The following is an 18,734-nucleotide window of genomic DNA, read 5'->3' as shown; positions in this document are numbered from 1 at the left end:
ACGATAACAATTTTCCCTTTATGTTATCGGAAAAAATAGTACAAATTAGTAGATTCTTGCAGTTCTGGAACAGACCAATAGATGTGTTATTAGTAATGGCCTATTTTTAGTGCTATCGTGGATATTAATCTATATCCCTATTTTTGATAATAAGAAAATTGTATGCTGCATTTTGTTTGATTGTTTATGTAGATTGTAATTTCTTATATGTGGTCTTCGGACTTTGAAATTACCAAGAATAAATAAATAAATTCTTCGAAATATATACACTCTTGTTTTTCTTTCGAAGAAATGATGTCGGCAGCGGCGGGTAGGGATCAACCAACTGGTTTTGTTTTGTAGGGATCTCTAAAGCAACTGTTTATAAAATGTATCCAACGGAGTGTTTTTTCATAACTCCGTGTGGACTTCATCGAAGGATGTATTGAAATCATAACTCCACCTGCACAACTTCCAAATTGTTTTGCTGGGTATTGTAAGTTGAAAGTCGACTACGATTTTCAGCGTTTTAAAAGCAAAAAGTCGACTAATCGAAAGTCGACTTTGTCAATGTTGTCACGGAATTCGGTGGGAGAGTGAGAATAATCAGAGAGTAAAACTACTCATCAAGGAAGAAGAAGAAACAAGAAAAACAAATCAAAACAACACTGTAATAATTTTGCTGGCCATTTTAAATTTTTGCCTTGTCGCGTTCAGTCATTTAGTCGGGTTTCGTTTGGTACAAACTGAATTGCAGTTGTTTTTGTATTCTTATATAAAGTGCGCGAACACAAGCAAAGAACAACAAGAATAAAATATCAAAATATATTTGTTGAGTCCCCGATGTTATGCAAATACAAAATTAAAAAATTTAATTTGAGAAAAAATTGAAAAAAAAAAATTTGCAACAAGAGAAAGTTGGTTGCGAAAAAAAGAAGAATTAGTGAGAAACGGCAACAACGTTGAGCAAAGGAATTTTTTTTACGTACGTCATTGGTTGCTATTTTGTTTTGTGCTTTAATTCGTGTGCATTTCTGTGTTTTATGCAGCACAAACACAGACAAAACGCAATTTGCAAATTCCCAGCAACGACACAAATTGAGAAAGTGTAAAAGAAAACCTGAATAAATAACTTGGAAGGAAATAAACTTTAATCACCGCTTAACTGTGTTTTCCACGTGAATGTCTAGCAAATCACAGTATCCAACGTATCAACCGATACCCACAACTACTGTCACCATGGATAATCCAGCCATGACCCGTAGCACTACAAGCAGCGACGATGGCGACCAGACCGGTGCTGGCGGTCTACCCTCTACATATTCATCGCAGCAGCTGATGCCACCCTCCGATAGTGATAGTGTCGATGACACTAGGCAGAGGCAGAATAGTTCGACTATTAACTGTGCTCCTGGTGCTCGCCGTTGTGTTACCCGCAGCCAGTGGTTTACAGTCGGTGTACTATGTTTTGTAAATTTAATCAATTATATGGATCGTTTTACAATAGCAGGTGAGAAACAAACAAACGATAATAATTACTATGTAAAAAACTATCCACGGAGGTGTTTCAACTCACTTTGGGATGATGTAAACCAAATAACCTTTAACATTGCGCAATTTCATATGAACATCCGATATTTTATAACGGATAAAATTAGTCATTGCTTCTTCTTCTGTTCTGTTTTGCCAACACACCATATTGTTTTAAGTAAATAAAAAGTAGGAGAATCATTTTGTTTCAATCTTTTGTACTTTTATCTCTGTTACTTGTTTTTATAGAGGAAGTAAAGTAAACATTTAAAAGATAGTTTTTTTTTCAATATGTTGAGATTTTTAAATGTTTGCCATTTTAGAGTTGGGCGGAGAGAGTCAATCAAATCAAAAAACTTATTTTCTTCCATAACCGTTACTAAGAAGGTAGTAGATCTGAGAACAATGTGACAAGTGTATCATCATAAATCTACAATTTTCAGAACAATGCTATAGCTGTCAGATCTACAATTTAAAACAAATTATTTCAATAATAATTATTTAGAAGTTAGCATAGTTTAACGTCATGTAAAAGTATTTTTTCCGACCTTTTTTTGGTATTCACCGATAGCATTCGATAGTGTTGTGTTGATGACATGGAAAGGCAGAGACAGAACAATAGCATCATTAATTTGGTTACCCGCAGCCAATGGTTAACAGTGGGTGTACTATGTTTTGTAAATTTATTCAATTATATGGATCGTTTTACAATAGCAGGTGAGAAAATACATTGTCAAGATAAATACTAAAAACCATCCATGCAGGAGTTTGTTTAAACAACTGCAAAAACTCCTTTTTCGAATCGCTTTAGATGATGTGCAGCAGTGCGAAACTGCTTAGATCTAGCGAAATATATGTTATCTTAAATTATGTTTAGTGACACCTCTTGGAACGTTCTTCAGGTAGTCCTTGTTATTATGATAATAACTATACATTGTTTTCCCGGCGTAAACCCCGTTGTCCCAAGATAGAGGGATCTTGACTTTTGGAAAATGTCTTTAATAACATTATTTGCTTAGAGGCAACCCTCATATCGGGTTGGAATTTTTAAAATAAATTTGGTATCCAGAGCAAAAAATATAGTTTCCGTGGGAAGTTCATACCTAGCGGATAAGGGTCTTGATATTTTCTATTCTAACATGACCAATGTGGGTATCATTTTAAAGGAGTATGTTTTCCTTTCTCATCTACATATTACAATGAATTTTCCCATTAGACCTAGTAAAGACTATCGTTTTGTGCTACAATTTCCTGTAGATTGTTGGACGATTTCAATTCCATAAATACATCTTGGAATTTGCCAAATTTTTTGTAATATATTGTAACTGGTTGTTGGAATATATTTCATGGCTTATATTAGTTCCTCATTTGGTCCCCACAATATTCTGGATCACAATGTGTACTGCGCGATTTCTTTGTAACGTTTCATATCTTTACCAGGGTCTTCAATATTATACTATTGTTATACCATTGTTTGTTAAATAACAGCAACTAAAAATAATATAAATAACTAAAGTGGGTTATTATTATTGATAACATCAGTGTTTGATTTATTTTGCCAATGGGATTTTCTTATCTTCATTTGTATTACCTCTAATAAAAAACGATTAGGTATTTCAAATACATGCATTCAAAACGCTTATGGTTAGGATTTAACTGAAAATTTACTATTGGAAATTTGTTTCTAGTCATAAATGGTTTCCGTTGGGCTAGACTATTGTCTATATAACTTTTCATTACATGCCCTATATTTTTGTAAGTGTAATTAATACATACCCAGCAAACCAATCGTACCGATATCGTAACGAAATCGGAACAAAATTCGGACGTTACGTCCGATATCTGATCCGAAATCGTAACGATATCTTAACGAAAGTTGTATGAAGTGGTTGACATAATTTCGGAACGAAATGTCGGAGCGAAATCGGATCGATTTCGATCAGAATTCGCTACGAAATCGGAAGAAAATCCTTGGGAAATTCGGAATTCGAATTTTTTCCTCCGAATTTTCGTACAGATTTCTGAACGATTTCGGAATAATGTCGTATGAAAATCTGAGGTAACTTCCGAACTTTCGTAAAGATTTCTGAACGATTTTGGGATAATTTCGTATGATTATTGAAGGAAAAAATTTTTCTCTAATGCCTCTTTTTTATTGATAAATTTGGTTTGTTATGTTTTTTATTGGAAGATTATAATTTCAAAGATATGTAATGATTTTCACTGTTGTTATCATTTTGTACTTATAGTAGAACAATGCAAACTTTGTGTACGAATATGTTTAGTCTATCAGCACTAGCTTGAATTATTATATGTTGCATTTATATTTAAAATATTTAAAAAATGTATATGCGAATTTTATAACCAACAATTTTGTTTTTCGACAACAAACTAAAATGTTGCTTGTTAGATATATACAAAAGGTGGTTGTTGTGCGAAGGGAAATTTGTTTCCGACATATCGGAACGAAATCTGAACGAATTCCCCTACGAAAAATCGTATAGAAATCGATACGAAATCTGAACGATTTTGTTTCCGAAATTGTTCCGATATGTCGGACATCCGACATTTGGTTTGCTGGGTAGTTTCAAATAAAGAAAGATATTATTTAAGAGAACATAAATTTGTGTTAAATTCTACTAAAATGTAATTATGTCAATGTAGTTACTAATTTATTTTAATTTGTGATCCATTAATTTACTATTTTTTGAATCTTCAATGAAAGCCTTAAACGCTTGCACGTGGCACCACTTACCACTTCAGTCACTTCTTAGTCAAAATATATCTATGCTCACAAACGAACAGCACAACCCCGCTACCCTTACATGTGACCCGCATTAAACTTAATTAAAAATATTGTTTTATGGGTTTTTAAATTTATTCACATAGTCTAAGGTGTCAACACAAAATTCATTTTAATATTTGTTCTCAAGAGATCATGCATAGATACTTTTTTAAAATGCTCAATAATTGAGGTTCAAGAAAACTTATTTTCGTTTCATTTGTAAACATTTCCTGAATCAGAAACAACTTCCGTTAGATTCATCGTTATTACTGATACATTCATGGGTACATATATTTGATGTGTATTAGTCATTTGTTGTAGAAATAATAATTACAATAGTCAATTTTACAATTTTATCACGTTCTATTTGTGAGAGTAATGCAGTACCTATTACATACTTTTAATAGCACCAGGCGAGTAAAGCAGAATAAATCGGATATGTTCTGAGACACACTTCACATCTCACTTCACCTCTCAAGCATTTTCTTCACCCCATTTACTACTATTTTTGCGAATTTCTTGGGGCTAAGATTCATTAGGTTATTAAAAAAGAAGACTACACCCTAGCCCGCCAATAAAATACTTGAAAAATGGGGTTAACAAATGCTTGAGGTGTGAAGTGAGAGGTGAAGTGTGTCTCAGAACATATCCAAATAATTACACAAAACTGAATTCTTTTTTAAATTAACAGTGTATTGACGTAGACGGTGTTTAACAAAACGCAATATTTATTTATTTAAGCAATGACGAAAGGCTTTTGAAAAGTGCCAAAATCTATAAAGAAAGATTTTTTCTCAATAGCGAATAAAAATTGGAAAATTGTTTCCACCCATTTTTGCTTATTTTAAACTCTCTGTAACGAACTTCCCAATAACGATTACTTCTCTAATTTAGTTGCACAATTGGGAATTCCCACAAAGAATAATCTCCGTATAATGAATTTTTCTAAAACATCTTTCATTGAAGTTCACACTAAAACATCGTCTAAAATGGTAAGAAGTTTTTTGGGTGTAGAAACAATGTCCCTTTTTCATAGAAGTGAAGGACTTGCTGATAATGAGAAGGCGCAAAATCAGAAACATATAAAATTCACAACTTATTTCACTTCCAACTAAAAATACAATTTCTGTTTATTCGTGTGTGCAGGTCAAAATAAACAATTTGGCCTGGTCTCTCTATAACGTGGTAATTCGTCACATCCTAATTGCTACGTTATAGACAAGTTTGGCTGTGTTTTGTTATTTATCACCTATCTGGATGTATCTTTTTAATTTATAAGCAACCAGTATTGTTTATCGGGTTACCTTTTTTAAAGCACAGATAATCTAGAGTATGCCGTAATCGGAGCAAAATTGGCTGAGATATGAGCATTGAAAAACTTAAGACGCGTGTTTCTCGAAATAACATTTTTGAAGTCGGTGCCAACGACAGCTCGAAAATGAAATGAACGATCTTCATATGGTTTGGTGAGCTTATTAAATACATTAAAAACCTTGTCTTTAAGCGAGACAGATATTTTTAAAATTTTTTTCCGATTTTGTTTTTTTGACAAAAAAGGTCAATTTTTTCGTTAAAATCGGAATTTTTACAATTTTTTTAAATCGATTTTTAAAAATTCTGTTTCGCTTAAAGAAAAGATTATTAGTTTCTTAAAACGCCCACAAAGATCGGCCCATACGATTTCGAGCTATCGTTGGCACCGCAAAACGCTTTTACAAAAAAATACGAAGATCGGCCCATACGATTTCGAGCTATCGTTGGCACCGCAAAACGCTTTTACAAAAAAAGTTTTTTTTTCGCAGACTATGGAATATTTTTCAACTACTCTTTCAGATGAAAGAAAGAAAGACTTAAAATATTGGTAGTTTCTTTGAAAAAAATTATGAAAAATGAGTTTTTTTTTTTTTTTTTTGTCTACACAACTGGGGATAACCCCTCAAAATCTATTAACCCCCAGTTTTTGTAAAAATAATGTTATTCGTATTAAACGATTTGTCCAATTTTACATCTCAATTTATTCGCTCATTACAAAATATAGGTCGCTGATTTTTAAATGAGGCATTGTTAGCTATACTTGGACCATGTCTAGGAAGGATGTGGTTTCTACGTTACCTAGAGACTGAGAAATCGATACCTAAATTGTTACGAAAATAAACGAAAAAAATTTTCCTTACAAAAACAGGGGATAAGATTCCTTAACAATATACAATTTCCATTACATAAATCTAATTATTAAAAAATAATTTTGCGACATACAGTATCAGATAGATTAGATACATATAGGTATGTGTAGATTTGACACAAGATAACGCAATATAACAAAATCATTTTTAATTTGAACTAAATTTTTTCCAATTTTCTTTGTTTTCAATTCAATTCAATTCAATTTATTTAACTTGTAATTCAAAGCCAACCGGCCCATCAATGTAAATTACAAAATGCATAAGAATTGCTTAACCAAATAAGCAAATACACAAAACAGATGAAAAAGTAATATACTGGAAGAATACAATATTAATGTCACTATCTGTTCCAAGGTACGGCAACAGCACGTACCGAAGTGAAATGCCGGATAAGTAATTTAGTAAACGAATTAACCGATACACTAAAATTTCTTAATTGGTCAGGCAATGCATTAAAAATACGGATTACTCTAACAACAAAAGAATTCGACATAAGAAGAGAAGCATTCGGCATAGTCAACTGATTCAGACGCATAGAGTGCAAAAAACAGAACGTCTGTAAAAGAAATAGGGGAGTTTGGTTCTTAATACACTTGAAAAGCAACAACAACAAACGTGTTTTGACAAAATTATTAAAAGAAAGGCCAAGGAATTGAACAACATAGGGTGTAATATGCGTACGACGATTCAACCTGTAAACATAACGAACGGATCTATTGACTGCCAGTTGAATAAAGTCCAATATTCCTTGCGTGGTCCCAGAATAAACCTCCAAACCATACATAACTGTTGGCAAAATAATAGCACGTGCAAGTCTCATCCTAACTTCCAAAGGCAAGTGCATATCAGTATTGTAAAGACACCTCAAACTGAAATTAACTTTCGACACCAAGGAACAAACATGTTTTTCAAAGGAAAGCCGGCTATCCAAAACAACACCCAGACATTCCAAATCATTTACAAACTGAACATTCGTACCATCATAAGAAATACTAATATCAGTATGATTATTACTGGAAAAATATAATGCTTTAGTTTTGCTGGGATTAACTCTAAGGTTATTCCTCAACATCCAAGACACTAACATATCCATCACAAGGTCTATTTTGGATTGAGCAACTTGAGAATACCGAGTGTCACCTTTGAAAAGCATCTGTATATCATCAGCATATGCATAGAGCGAGCACCAACCACTTAGCTTAGGAAAAAGATCATTCATAAAAATGATGAAAAGTAGTGGACCCAAGACAGAGCCTTGTGGGACTCCACTCACAACTGGCAACATGCCACTGTATCTGCCACCAACGCAAACAATTTGGCTCCGATCCATCAAATATGACCGAAGCAGAGAACATGCACTATCAGAGAACTTATAGATGGAACCAATTTTACTCAACAACAATGTATGGTCTACTCTATCAAACGCCTTTTCTAGGTCCAACGAGAGTAAAACAGAGAACTTGGTACTAGAACAACTGCCACGAATAGAATCCGTCAAACCTAAAAGTAATGAGGTCGTACTCCTATTTTTCCGAAAACCACATTGAGCATCATCCAACAACTTATTAGAGTCCAAATACAACAGAATCTGCATTTTTATGACATGTTCTACTACTTTAGATAAGATTGGAAGCATTGAAATAGGGCGAAAATCATTAGAACATGATCCTTTCTTCCTGATTGGAACAATTTTCGATATCTTCCAATCATCTGGATAAACTGAAGTTATCAAAATTGTATTCACAATATGCAAAAAATGGCGGGAGAGAAACGGGTAAACTTTTCTAAGAAATTTCAAGAAATTTATTAAAATTATTGTATTTCTCTTCTATCTATAGCTTTGACATTGTTTTGGTTTCTAATTTCAACTTTTAATAATAATATTTTTGCACATCTTCTTTGTCAAGTTTGTTTTGTTTATGTTATGAGCTGTCTGCCTGTTTATTCGTGTGTTGTGTTTTACCTTCGAAATTGGCAAAAAAGTAAGCGAATATAAAGTCCAACCTTGAAATGGTCATAAGTTCGTTGTGCTTATCATTAATGGCAGTGCTATGGTTGTGTTTTTTTGCAATCTCAGAGTCTCGTCATTGATTTTTGGTGGGTGCAAAACATTCCTACGCATTCTTATCTTTAGTTTTTCCCCATTTTTTAAATCAAACAAAGCCATCTAGTGAAATAAGAGTACCTTAAAATTTCATTAAATTCCAATTAACAGTAATCGATCACAACAATCAAATCACCTCACCGGACGGCCAGTGAGAAAGCCCTCCACCAGTCATATGCTGGTTATTATTTGATCGTATTACAAATCGCTAATGAATGTGGTAACAGTTCCCCTCAGTTTGTTTATTTGTTGGACAAATCTATCATTTATACATCACGCCACCATCGCCACCCAACACTTATATCAGGGGGTTGTTGTTATTGTTGCGCGTCAATGCTTTGTTGTTATTTTCTCTTATCAAGCTATCAGCTAACACTACCACCATACTAAGAATAGCCGTTGTATTATAATAAAAAATGTCTGTGCCAAGTAGTATTGAGTCTCGTGACATAGAATTTCCCACAAATATTCAGCAATTGGTGTGTTGCGTAGAGTTCTAAGACAAGTACATACCGCCTGCCACAAATTGGGTTCAGGCATTTCATTCATAGAATTTGTAGTATTCCTTTGCAATTTGTAGCAATTATGTGCTAAGATTTATGTTTTATGACTGCTTAATCTACAGGCTGGTTTAAAAATGATGATTAGACGTCATCATTGGACGTGGACGCAGCTTTTGGGCATTTGCTTGATAAGGCCATAATATTATTATTGTTTTGTTAAAATGACTAGGTCGTTTTTGGTAAACAATATTCCTAACCGAATCAATATTTTGTTTACAAGCACTTTCTCCTCTTCCCACAAACCGACAAAATATTTTGAATTGTTTTCAATTTTAGTTGTTGTTTTTTTATTTACATTCCGTTTTTGTCGGATGATACTGCCTGGTGATGAGCTGAGTCATGGGAGCATTTTATTTTCGAAAAGTCATAATGGAATTTAATTAGTACCTACTATATATTTATCTTAACATATGTATGAATGGACATACTTACACTGAGCAACAACGACGATGTATAAAAACCCAAAAACACGATAAAAGTGGCGTGATGTTCTCTGTTTGTTGGTACTTTATTGTTTGGTCATTTTTATCTGGTTTTGAATTCTCGTGAAACAGCAGAGAATATGTTTGCAAGCATGGTTAGTAAAATCGCTTGTAGTTATTGCAAAGCTTGATGATGATATATCCGAAGAATATTTTTAATTCTGAATAAGACGCTTTTATACTTACGTTTCTGTTGTAACGACATTGGGTGTTTTCTTTTTGGTGGATGCTACTATTTTTTGATTTTTTAAATGATGTCAGCTCAGGGTACGGATGCTGATAATGGAGACACGTAATAATTCATAATATTTTTGTATGAAAGCAAACCATCCCCAAGCTTTGCAAAAAAAATATAGGTATATAAAAAAGTCTGGCATGAATCAACAAAAAAAAAGAAAAAATATATAAATAAATCACAATACCGGTAAGCTAAATCTTATACAAAAATGTAACAAGATTCGTTTAAAGGCACCTGGCGGAAAAATTACCCTTAAACTTAAGTCTTCAATTTACGACTATCGACAGATGCCAATCTTGGCTACGAATAAACATTTTTACCTAAAACTTGTACTGAAACAGTTCCGTCACAAAAGCTGTATATCGTTGGCATCAGAATAAAAAGAGACACATTTGCTAAAATTATAGACAGGTGCGGTTAAAGGATAAGATAAGCCCAATGGGCATAAGTTGAATGTTTGGACTGTATTTGGAACAATGATAAAAAATTCGATTTAAACGAGATTTGTTCCAGCTGAAGGCCGGCTATTTATGAAAAATTTTGGATTTAAACGAAACTTTGAACAAAACCAAGGTGATTTTTGGACTTTCGGAGCCTATATATCGATAAGTATGGACTTCCTGCCCATAATATAGTGGTGTGGCCTACCTGCGGTAAAAATTTCAAATCGATCCAAATCCAGTCCAAACATTCAACCTGCTCCGCCCAATGAACTGGATATTGTTCACGTCTTTTTCATATTTGACTAAAATTTATGAAAAATTGTTTTATTCTAACATAATTAAAGGATGAGGTGCTACAGGAACTGTAATGCAATATAAATTGCTACGAACCATAAAGTAATAACAACATTTGTCCTTTTTTTTAGAGCCTTCATCTTATTTTTAATGAACTGACGAATTTGACATGTTATGTTCTGTAAAATTATGGACAGCTTCTCTGATGCCGTGAGAAGTGTTATTTATATGATACGCCTTAAAAGATGATTCGACAATATTACAATAAAATCAGCTGTGTCATCGGAAAAAGTTTTCATGAACTTTTTCATTATAATAACATGCATTTTTGTAGGTACATGGAAAACTGTGTCAAGTACACAACTTTTTCTAAACGTGAGAAATGTTGTATTATTGTAAGCTTGGGCTGCAGAATCACTTATAGTAAATTCTCGTTCCCATTAGTATCCCGTAGTTTGTCAGTAGATTCTGATATCAACATACCCAAGAAAAAATCAGCACGTGTATGCAATAAGAAAGTCACAAGGCCAAGTTACACATTGAATAATAACCGATGTTATCTGGCGGTATTTTTTATGGGAATTATTTTTAAACAAAATAAAAAAGATGACAAAAACAGACATGGAAATGGAAACACATACATTTGCCAAAAATACCTTTTCTTAGTTGTGAAATATTCTTTGCCAATAAAATTCCATTCATAAAAACATAGAAGAAGTGGATGTGAACAAAATTATCACAAATATATGTATGTACTAAATTTTGCTAGGCTTTCTATAAGACTGTTCTGATGGTTTTGATATAGTTTTTATATGGGACAAGGTTACGATGACAAAAGCAAATGTAAGTTTTTGTCCAGTAGTGAAAGTTAGTTGCAAAAAGAAGAAACTTAAGGCAAAGTGTAATAGAGAATATACTATTTTTAAACTAAAAAGGACTTCAACGCTGGAATATGTTTAAACTTTCTAGTTAATAATTCTGACTAGCATTTTTCACGGGATACTATTCGTAATAAAACAGTATTACATAAATGTTTTTTTTTTTTTCAATTATTAAGCACATTCCATATTTCGGCTTGATAACACAATCAAAGGCAATTAAAAATATCGTACGATATTTTATCGTTTAGCATAATTAATCACTTTGAAATATTCCATCGCGTCATGTTTCATCAGGTGAATGTACTAATTTGCATTTGTGGTGAATATGAAATTTCCAAATACTGAAATAATATGAAATTTCAAAAATCTTATGTGCATTTGTAATTAAAAAGAATACGATGTACAAAATTTTAAAATAGCTACTTATTCTGTGTGTAGAAAAGACGATCAAGTCCATATAACTTTTTTCGTTATTTTCTTCTGACATATTTTTCATTATTTTTCCTAAATACACTTGTTCTATACAACACATCAACCGCCAAAGTTTGTTGTGTGAATTTTTATGAACTTTGAACAAAAAGTGTGTGAAAAAAAAAACATTTTTGGTTGTCGAGTGAAAAATGACGATAAATATATTTAAAAGCATACGTCAAGAAAATACTCATACGTATTTATTTATCTACAGTGAAACCAATAAAATGCGTATTTTCGCCACAAATGTCTCTAAATAAGATAAACATTTTTGGTGTGCTGCATTTAAAGGTTTCACTGTATTCAAATTTCTAAGCATTTTTATATAACAACAAAAGTACAATTTTTATGTATAAAAAATTATGCCAAATTCAAGCTATATATAAAAGAAGATAGAAATGACATTCAGCTGACTTTTTGATATCTGATACATCTACCATATAATTACAAATTAATAATTAAATAAATAGTCCTTTTGTAAAAAAGAAAAACTAAAATTTTTTATTCGTTTAAAAAGTCTTATATTGAAATTATTGTCTTGTGAAAAATATTATTTTCCAATTAAATTGTTTATCATTATGAAAAATACCCTAAGGCTTATTACATTTATATCACAAACAAATAAAAAACACTTTAAATAACTTAATTACAAACTGAGATAGTAAAAATTCTATGAATGTAGAAATGAATCAATATGATTACCATGTCATATATGTAGATAAAAATATGATTGGTGAATGAAGAAATTATTTTGTTTACACTGTGATAAGCAATTACGAAAGGTTTGCAAAAAATCAGTAGGAATATTCCACAAGTTTTAAATAAATATTTATTAAAAGTAGTTAATTTAATTTATTTCTGTTTCATCCTAAGCTAAGGCTAGAAATTCTGAAGTTGGTATATGTACAGTTACTCCCAGCTTATTTGATGCATTTACAATTTATTAAGTAAAGCTGCAATATTTCAGCTTGTTTTCAACTGAGAGTGAAATAAACTGATGTTTTATAAAATATTGGACATACAGTTGAAACTTATATCGGAGTATGTTAAAAAATATACACCCTTGGGAATAAAAATCTAAAGATTGGTACTACCCCGAAAATCCTACTCACAGCTTAAATGATGCACCCTATTTAAATTAGTACATAATTGTAAATAATACCATATTTTATTATATTAATCCTATTTAGAACTTAATGGGGTCTCCATTTTTAAATCAGAATGACAATAAGGCATGATATATGGACTTAATAGTATAGATACGTGAGGAATAGGTCTATAATAGTACATATGGCCCCATACCCCAAGAAGTGCACTATTAAGGTTTAGGGGATGTAAAATAGCGCGAGTTTTTTATATTAAGTTATCGCGTGGACCATCTATGTTCAATAAAATTAAAATCTGGATCAGTTTGTGGAACTTCCCAACAGTGTTAAGTATCCAGAACTTCACAACGCCCGGTGCCTGGTTGGAATCAACATCGGGATAATATTTTATTGAGTTTATAATGCCCAATTTTTTTATAAACCCATTATATTATACCTAAACGAATCAAAAATTACATTTCCTTCTATATTTCCATAAATGAGTAAAAAATTTAATGCCTATGCTTTAGACCAGAGGCTCTAAAAAATGTTGCTGTCAAAACCGTGTAACAAAGCTTGTCATATTTTACGGACTCATACCTGTGTTGGGGCGTCTTCCGTAACAGGAATTGCCTATTGTACTTAAACAACGATAAATATCAGCAATTTTAATATAAAAAAGTCTCCCAAGAGAAACTGTCTTTGCCTTTATTCTCGTCAGAAAACAGAGTTCACGATTTTGGTACTTTTGGGATTTACCAAAGGCATATTATAAGTAGTACCAACACGAAATATTGCATTTCGCAAGTTAATGTTTATGATTACGGTATAACCTGACTTTTGCATCCATTTCGCAACCATAACTGCAGATATCGTTGACCAAAGATCAGCTTTATCTTGGATTTGTTCCATGAGCCCGCGCATTTCTGCGCCATAAGATGTTATTTTGGGGCGTTTCTATCCCGATTTTCAGCTATTTATTTATCATTTTTCTTTAAATGATTTCATTAGCCCTCTAACTACCTCAATTAAAAAGTCCCTACATTCATCATTGATGTTTTTCATAATAATGTTGCCAAATTTTAAATTTTCCCCAATTCACCGACGCTGCGCTAACGCATGATGGAATGTTGCGGACAAATCAATTCGCACTTAATGAATATATCGTAATTTCATCTTAAAAGGGTGGTTAACCCCATTTTTTGTCAAAATTTTACCAAACCTAGTTTATGCGGTGCATCATTTAAGCTGTGAGTAGGATTTTTTGGGAAGTACGAATCTTTTAATTTTCATTTCGAAAGGGTGTAGATTTTTTAACATATTCCGATATTTGTTTCAACTGCAAGCCTGTCTTTTTGTAAAAAATCAATTTATTTCACTCTCGTTTAAAAACAAGTCGAAATATTGCAATTTTTATAATAAATTGTACCTACATCAAATAAGCTAGGAGTAACTGTGCATGACTTAGACCACGTTATGATTTTGATCATATCCTTAAAAGTAAGCGCGAGATAAACATTTCAATTTGGTCATCATTAAGGAACAAAACAAATATTAGGAATGCGTTAGAAATTGTTAATCTTTTTAAACTTCAAACACACAATTAACATAAATTAACACCCCTTGTTCTGGACAATTGGTCTGGCTTATTTCAAATTCTAGAAATGTAAACGTATTTGCCAGTGCTAATTGGCATTGACTTCTTCTATATAATTCATTCATTATTTATTTGATTTCATTTTCATTTCTAAATTTAAAAATTTATTTATGAATACTGTTCAATATTGATATCATATCATCATTGGTGTGTGGCGGAATTTGTAATACCTTTTAAGTGTTTGTGATCCAAATTAAAACATATTATTTTTTACAATCTTTTTTCTGGTACATTCCTAAAAATATATATATTATGGTTGATAGACAACAGCAGTCTTTTAAAATGTAATCCCTTGCAAAACTTGTGCTCGTTAATTCATTCATACCTTTCCTAAAACAAATAAAAAATATTTTGGAGGAATGTGAATATGAATAAAAATAAATTTGGTTATAATAATGTTTTGTAAAATCTTTTTTCTTTTGTCTGGAAATAATTTTTTGAAGCTATTTATGGTTGTCCACCACCAGCCAGCCAATCATCTGTTTTGTTTGCCATGTGAAAACATACTATTCAAATGTTGTTGACGCACAAACTATTACTTTCTATTTACTTGTGGGTATGACGGCTCTCAACAGTTAGTTCCTCAACTTACCTTTTTTATTAACTTTATAGTTTTTTGTCATTGTATGCCAATGTTGTTGCACTATTACCCATCTCTTTGCTACAAAAAAAAAAAAAAACAAATGGAAGAAAATGGAATGTTTTTTTATTTGTCTGTAAAGTCGTTAATGGTGTAGTAGTGATGTATTTTATTTTAATGCGCTGGGTCAGTGATTCATAGAAAGGTACTTTATTTGAACGGTTCAATTCGAACGTGCGTTATTATTTTTGTAGACAATAAAAAATAATAAAATAAACATAAATTAGAATTAGAAAAAGTCACATTATCTCGAAGAAGCGCTTCCAACAACATATAATGATTAAAATATTTTTTAAAATAATAAAGGAGATAAGACTGTCACGATCTCCATGTATCAGGTATTTTGGACAAGTGGAAACGTTTTTTTCTTGAATAATTACATACAATGCCTGTTTAACAAAATAAAGTGTACAAACTGAAGTTCTTTCATAAACAACATAAACAATTAAATTAGAATTCTTTAACCTTTTATTGCATATTCTTCTATAAAATCTAATATCTCTATTTTCAATTGCATATTAGAAATCTTATATTATTTCCTTATCGTAGTTTTATTTTTCTATGCCAATGACCGCATTTGTTTTGCATTTAAACTTTAAACGACATATGTTGTTGGTGCTGAAACTGTTATACATATATGTATGTATGTGTAGTGTTGCAAATTGCAATTTACCACAAATAAAACTGCCATACACTCACATACTTAATTTCAAAGCGTTTGTTCCCAATCAATTTGTCAGCCTCTACACCGCATATTTTTCTGTTATTCTATTCGTTTCGTGTCAGCTCACTATGGACTCCAATAGAAGCTGTTAAACTTATGCCGCTGTTGCACTTAGCCATCGATATCATATCAATACAGTTAAGTAAAAATTTAACGATTTGTATTTATATGATTTTAAACCTTCTGATATTGATTTATAAGGGTTTTGAAATATCTACGGCAACAACAATGGGATTAAACCCGACAATTTTGAAAAAAATTAAATTGCAACAGTTTTCCCAATAACAATCAAAGCTCCCTCTGTTAATTTTAGCTTGGCTTTGCTGTGTGTTCTTTGCTAGTGATTATTAGTTGTAACTGCCAAAGGAAAAGTCTGAACCACCAATAAATATATACATAGGTAATAGGTTTTGCGGTATTGTGGTATTTCGAAAAAATGTTTGTCTATTGTATATTCCGGAATTGGGGGCATCACACAATTACTGAGAAATTCCAATTCCAAGAATATCCTAAATAGGTTGATATGCATCAACATCTTTAGGCATTTTGTGGGAAACAAAAAATTGTTTATTCACTGCACTATGGTTTGAAATCCAAATTTTCTGGCCATTATTTCAAGACTACTTGTTTGGCTTCGCAATTAGGGATGCGAACAACCCTTTCTGCGGCGAGAGATGAGCCACCGTAGTGCAATGGTGTGTATGCACACCCGCCTTGCACGCTGAAGGTTGTGGGTTCTATTCCCCGGCCAGGCAACATCAAAAAATTTCAACGATGACAGAATACCCTTCAGTGATGTTGGCGACATTTCCTGAGTATTTCAGCCGTGTAAAACTTCTCTTCAAGTGGTGTTTTAATGACAAGACGTTCGGACTCGGCAATAAACAGTAGGTCCCTAATTTGAATCGGGGTGCAATCATTATTATGAGAGAAGTCTCCCTTGTCCCGTATGGGATGTTTGTGGAATAATTAATTTATATTATGTGTACAACTGTCAACATTCATTGAACAGGGTGGCCTGTTGTATGGGGTCTAAACCAAAGATTCCCGATTAATAATAAATTTGGTCTCACTTCTGCATATTTATGCAACGATACAACACAACAAGAAGTATATATTTTACAGCACAAAGTCTGTTTTATTTTTATACCAAAAAGTGTCAATTGGCACTGCGCCAACTTACGGCAACTAACGTTATTTACAAAAACTAATTATTTTCGGTTGATTTGAAGTGTTTTTATTACTCTGCGTAAAAATAAATTAAAATTTTGAAACTACAAAAAAATAGTTTTGGCCAAAAAATCCTGAATGAAACCATAGTGCGTGCGCCGGTTCTGGAAATACTACAAATATCTGACTTAGAACCTTTTTTCCATAATTAGGATTTAATAAAACATAAGCAAAGACGTCGACTTGTCGATAACATTAGATTAAACTTAATTCGACGTTTTGCACGTTTATAGGTTTTTGGGTTCGAAATCGAAACAACGATTTAGAATGTCACAGATTTTAATTAAAAATGTATTTATTCTAAATCAAGACGCTTTTAATTTTCTTTTCATATATTTATTTATTTATTATATATTTTGTAAATAAATTTACAAAGTATAGTTTAAAAGGTGCCGGATAACTAGATCATATGCACCTGTTTGTTAGTAGTATGATGTTTTTAAATTTGTATTTTAAGTGGGTGAGTGTGTATACATTTGTATGAAATATTTACAGAGCTTATATAAAGTATGAGGTGTTATATTTTAAGGTCTTCATGTTTTGCAAGAGTTTTCTTTTCATATATTTAATTGAAAATAATAAGCTTATTTTTGGTTTAACATCCTGTCCCACTTCCTAATTAAATGCCTATAAACTGAAAAAAAAACAAATACATATTGTTAACAGCGCTAAGCGGCTGTATGATATAAAGTTTATGAATGTTCTAGATATCAAGTTTTGTCGATTGTTGTTATTAAACTTTCCGTATAAATTCCGATTTTAGTTTTTTTTTCTTTCCGATTTGTTTTTTTATTCTCCCCCATTTTCTACATTATGGCAAATATTTTAACCGGCTTTTAACTTCGTTGCTGTTGCTTGCGTGTTTCATACTGAAAACTGGTTTTGAAACTTTTATTTTTTATATGATTTGCAATTATATTGCTTTTATTATGTCTGTCACTAAGTCTGTTTGGTGGTCATCGCAACGGAACAAAATCGAATGACTTGGTAACTGGTTTATTTAAACTCAGCTGATAGAGGAAACGTCTGTCTGAAGTCCAAAATACGTTTATGCATATGAAAAGCAGCTTTAGTAGTTCAATAGCAGCTTCCACTTCTCATTTTATATCTCGATCTTTCTACTATATATCCACCAATGCATTATAAACAATATAAACATGCATTTTGCGAATATAATTTCAAATGTATTTACTTGTTGGTACAAGCATTCATATTCTCCCCCTTATACCCATCACTATCTGCACAAAGACAAAAAGTTCCCATCTCTCAATATGTTTCATGGTAGTGAAGGGACGAACGACTAACGCCAACCAATTTGTGTTGGATTTTGCAACGTTGGCAATATCATGCATAAATATACATTTTGACGTATCCATGCGAGTGTGCCAAGCCTTCCAATGCCATAGCCGCGTTTTGTTTATTTTATATCGCATGTTCATCGTCTT

The 18,734-nt window shown here is 32.1% G+C and overlaps 1 protein-coding gene and 1 long non-coding RNA gene across 5 annotated transcripts in view; both read left to right on the top strand.

The window, feature by feature from the left end:
* Nucleotides 1–621: 621 nt before the first annotated feature.
* The window catches only part of spin (lysolipid transporter protein spinster), a 33,009-nt gene continuing 14,896 nt past the window's right edge, over nucleotides 622–18,734 (top strand). Inside the window, exon 1 of one of the 4 annotated variants that reach the window (XM_073992374.1) lies at nucleotides 622–1,489. In XM_073992374.1, coding sequence (XP_073848475.1) covers nucleotides 1,162–1,489 — 328 coding nt within the window. In that variant the 5' untranslated portion in view covers nucleotides 622–1,161. Of the gene's footprint in view, nucleotides 1,490–1,957; nucleotides 2,227–18,734 lie in introns of those variants that run through there. The other 3 variants (XM_073992375.1, XM_073992376.1, XM_073992377.1) reach the window with 3 other exon arrangements.
* On the top strand, nucleotides 4,856–17,939 carry LOC141406605 (uncharacterized). The gene is made up of 2 exons (XR_012413446.1): nucleotides 4,856–6,657; nucleotides 8,277–17,939. It is a non-coding gene; the product is annotated as an uncharacterized lncRNA (long non-coding RNA).

The sequence above is a fragment of the Musca autumnalis genome, unplaced genomic scaffold, assembly GCF_047663935.1.
Source record: "Musca autumnalis isolate F117 unplaced genomic scaffold, ASM4766393v1 scaffold_5, whole genome shotgun sequence".
NCBI classification, from domain to species: Eukaryota; Metazoa; Arthropoda; class Insecta; order Diptera; family Muscidae; genus Musca; species Musca autumnalis.
The sequence above is the reverse complement of the archived record's forward strand: the minus strand, read 5'-3'. Positions and strand labels throughout refer to the sequence as shown.